This window comes from Macrobrachium rosenbergii, chromosome 11 (genome assembly GCF_040412425.1).
Source record: "Macrobrachium rosenbergii isolate ZJJX-2024 chromosome 11, ASM4041242v1, whole genome shotgun sequence".
NCBI classification, from domain to species: domain Eukaryota; kingdom Metazoa; phylum Arthropoda; class Malacostraca; order Decapoda; family Palaemonidae; genus Macrobrachium; species Macrobrachium rosenbergii.
Window position 1 is genome coordinate 37246480 of NC_089751.1, and position 4137 is coordinate 37250616.

The window sequence follows — 4137 nt, forward strand, 5'->3', positions numbered from 1 at the left end:
TAACGAACTATTTCAAGTACGTTTGAGTTTTGTCGAAATGAATAATTTATTTCGGCAAGTTTAGTATGAATATATGCATACATACGGATATACATATTGTGTAAGTATTTGTGCATGAATAGTCGTTTGTGTGTATATACTTGTACATACGGATGCACGCACATATGTTTAAATACAAAGGTACGATTTATTAGTTGCCTTCTCTGTAAGTGACTTTTGACTTTTTCAGTCAAAAGAGTAACGGTAAAAACCTCCCCTGAGCTTCGCGGATTTACAGATGTTACGCTGTCGCCCATTTAGGGTGTAGCAGAGAGAGAGAGAGAGAGAGAGAGAGAGAGAGAGAGAGAGAGAGAGAGAGAGAGAGAGAGTTTCTCTTAAAATTTTTTCTGTTTGGAAAAGAAGAAAATTTTTTTCATCAATATTAGTATATATATATATATATAAATGAATATATATGTGTATATATATATATATAATATATATGATCTATATATATATATATATATATATATATATATATATATATATATATATATATATATATATATATATATATATATAAAAAGACTAACGTTGCAGTTAAGAAGGCAAAGCTAAACTAGAAAATAGAGGTAAGAGAGAAATGCATATTACATTATATATATACAATATATATTATATATATGTATATATATATTATATATATATATGTACATATATGTGTATATATATATTATATATATAATATATATATATATATATATATATATATATATATATATATATATATATATATATATATAAATTTAGCCAATATTATCTGGGATAACGTTTTGCCCATACTCCTTTATCGATTGGTTCAGTTGCTATTTTTAAAAATTTTGGCTGCTCTGCCTCCAGTTGTTAGTTTATATGCAGAAGGCAATATGTAGTTGGAGGATTTTATCGAGAAAAATAGAGCTTTCACCTCCCAGGCAGGATTCGAATCCGCACGCATATTCAGATGTAATTGTTTGAAAGTAATTTCCTTGGTTAATATTTCGTATTCTCCTTTCCTTAAATAATTAGCGCACTGTATAATTCGTCGTTTCCAAAGATTCTAACCCATTGCATTGGATTTTCTCACTTCAGTCACATTGTTTGGCGTCTCCTTTCTCTCATGATTACGATTTTTTTTTTTATTAAAATCTGAATGGTGTTGTTCTTATAAAAGATTGATTAAAGATTTAAAAATGTTCAAAGTGAAAATTTATTTATTTCCAGTTGTTTTTGATGAAGTTGTACGCTCCCGAACTTGTGTATTGCATAATTTTAATGTGAGGGGCTGGATAGGAAAAAGTAGATCAAATTAAGACACCGAGAGAAAGGCGGAAGAAGAGGTGGGAGGGGAGGGAGTAGGGAAAAGGGAGGGAAGGAAAGGGGGGGGGAAGTTAATCCCCTCCTGATTGCCGTCGTGATTAATGTAGTTCTTAAGGGATTACCTTAAATCCAATTAGCCTGGTGTACTTTCCGGAGTTCCTTACGGTTGAACTATTCAGGATAAATTAGGTGTTGGAACTGTTTATCATTCTATGGGAGGGAAACAGGATTATACTTTGGATTAGTTCAATCTTTTTTTCTTTCTCAAGAGAACGCCGTTTCCTAACAACGTTGTAGGTCGGTCTGGAACGAGATTGATGTGGGTTTGGTATTAGAATTTTTTGTTTGTATGTTGTTAGCTTGGCTGTTGACTTCTATATTCTTCTCTCTGTTAGTTCCTCGTTGGATGAGTCGGTAGAGTTGTCGGCTAGCACTCCGCTAGGCCCGAGTTCGAGTCTCCGGCCAGCCAATGAAGAATTAGAGGAATGTATTTCTGGTGATAGAAGTTCATTTCTCGGTATAATGTGGTTCGGAATCCACAATAAGCTGTAGGTCCCGTTGCTAGGTAACCAATTGGTTCTTAGCCACGTAAAATAAGTCTAATCCTTCGGGCCAGCCCTAGGAGAGCTGTTAATCAGCTCAGTGGTCTGGTTAAACTAAGGTATACTCTCTCTCTTCTCTCTGTTTGTAAATTTGGTGGGTTACTTCTGTATTCCTCCTTCTGTTAACTTGGTTGTTTACTTCCATGTTCCTCTTTTTGTTTGTTAACTTTGCTGTTTACTTCTATATTCATCTCTTTTTGTTAACTTGGCTGTTTACTTCTGTATTCCTCTCTCTGTTTCTAACTTGGCTGTTTACTTCTTTACTCCTCTCTTTCTTTGTTAACTTGGCTGTTTACTTCTATATTCCTCTCTTTGTTTGTTGACTTGGCTGTTTACTTTTGTATTCCTCTCTTTTTGTTAACCTGGTTCTTGCTTCCATATTCCTCTCTCTCTTAACTTGGTAATTTACTTTTATGTTCCTCTCTCTGTTTGTTAACTTGGCTATTTACTTCTCTCTCTCTCTCTCTCTCTCTCTCTCTCTCTCTCTCTCTCTCTCTCTCTCTCTCTTTCACTTCATGTTGAAGATGCTTATTACATGTACTAAATGATCCTTGTTCCGCCAAGGAAACTGGGTGGAGGTAGTGTCTAGTAGATGTAGAACAGAACTCCACTTCGACTAAATGACATAGGATTGAAGAGGAGGTAAATGTCAGTTTCACAATGTGATTTTCCGGTTTGACGACGACGATAAATGTGGAGGGAGAGAGAGAGAGAGAGAGAGAGAGAGAGAGAGAGAGAGAGAGAGAGAGAGAGAGAGATGTGCAGCAAGTTAACGTTTAATATATCTTGGCGTTCCGTTGAGGATGGCTGTTCGTGTCTCATAGTAATTCGTATTTTTAAGGTTCATTTTATTTCCATAGATATTGTTATATATATTTTTAATGGTTACTTTTATCTCTAGGGACTGACACAAGAAAAGTATGCTAGCGACATATCCTTATCCTGCTGGCTATGAATCATCACTGCCGAATATCTATCAGGTACATAATATGCCTTTGATTTAAATCAATAAAGGCACGTGGGATTTTTCAGGGAACTGCCCTAAGTTGTTCCTATTTCCCCTTGTACCTCTCAGGATGGTTTTTGGAACCCACTGGTGAGGTGAGGTTGGAACCCACTGGTAAGGCGAAGTTGGAACCCACTGGTGAGGTGAAGTTGTAACCTATTGGTAAGGTAAAGTTGGAGCCCACTGGTGAGGTGAAGTTGGAACCCAATGGTAAGGTGAGGTTGGAACTCACTGGTGAGGTGAAGTTGGAACCCATTGGTAAGGTGAAGTTGGAGCCCACTGGTGAGTTGAAGCTGGAACCCAATGGTAAGGTGGGGTTGGAACCCACTGGTGAGGTGAAGTTGTAACCCACTGGTGAGGTGAAGTTGGAGCCCACTGGTGAGGTGAAGTTGGAACCCAATGGTAAGGTGAGGTTGGAACCCATTGGTGAGTTGAGGTTGGAACCCATTGGTGAGTTGAGGTTGGAACCCACTGATAAGGTGAAGTTGGAACCCACTGATAAGGTGAGGTTGGAACCCACTGGTGAGGTGAGGTTGGAACCCACTGGTAAAGTGAAGTTGGAACCCACTGGTAAGGTGAGGTTGGAACCCACTGTTGAGGTGAGGCTGGTATCCCGCTGGGATTCGTAATACGTTATTTAAAAAAATTAAAAGAAACTCTGCTAAATCTTCATATAAGCCAGATTATAAACTTAAGAAGAATTCTGCTTTGTGAAGGATCTTGCCAATTACGCTGTTTTCTGAAAGATGCTCTATATCCCCTGAGAAGATTTTGAGTGAAAACGGATTGACATTGACTACCAGTATTGTATAGCGCAGAGCAGTAGTTATTTAATTGAAAATCTCGCATTTGGATCATGCCATTTCATCTATTTGATACTACAGTCTGTGTGTGCTAATTACTCATTATATGTCATCATGGAATGTATGCATTTATAGAATAGGCGTATAGTTATTTACCTATCTAGAATTAATAATTTGTCAGAATTCATGAATACGAGACCGAAGTATCGAATGATTAAATATATACACACGTGACACCGTTATGTAGTAATTTTCCTACGTACAGGCACGCATGCTTTTATATAGGTAAATGCACATACTAATAAGATTGAAATAAAAAATGTATGCACTGTAAATATTAATTCGTACCTTTTACGCAGGGTCTTTTACGCGCAGTAAAACACGTGCT

The 4137-nt window shown here is 36.9% G+C and overlaps 1 protein-coding gene across 1 annotated transcript in view; it reads right to left on the bottom strand.

Annotated features, from left to right (window-relative positions):
- Positions 1-2992: 2992 nt before the first annotated feature.
- LOC136843509 (uncharacterized) overlaps positions 2993-4137 on the bottom strand; it is a 19210-nt gene continuing 18065 nt past the window's right edge. Inside the window, exon 2 of the mRNA XM_067112044.1 lies at positions 2993-3562. Coding sequence (XP_066968145.1) covers positions 2993-3562 — 570 coding nt within the window. The remainder of the gene's footprint in view (positions 3563-4137) is intronic.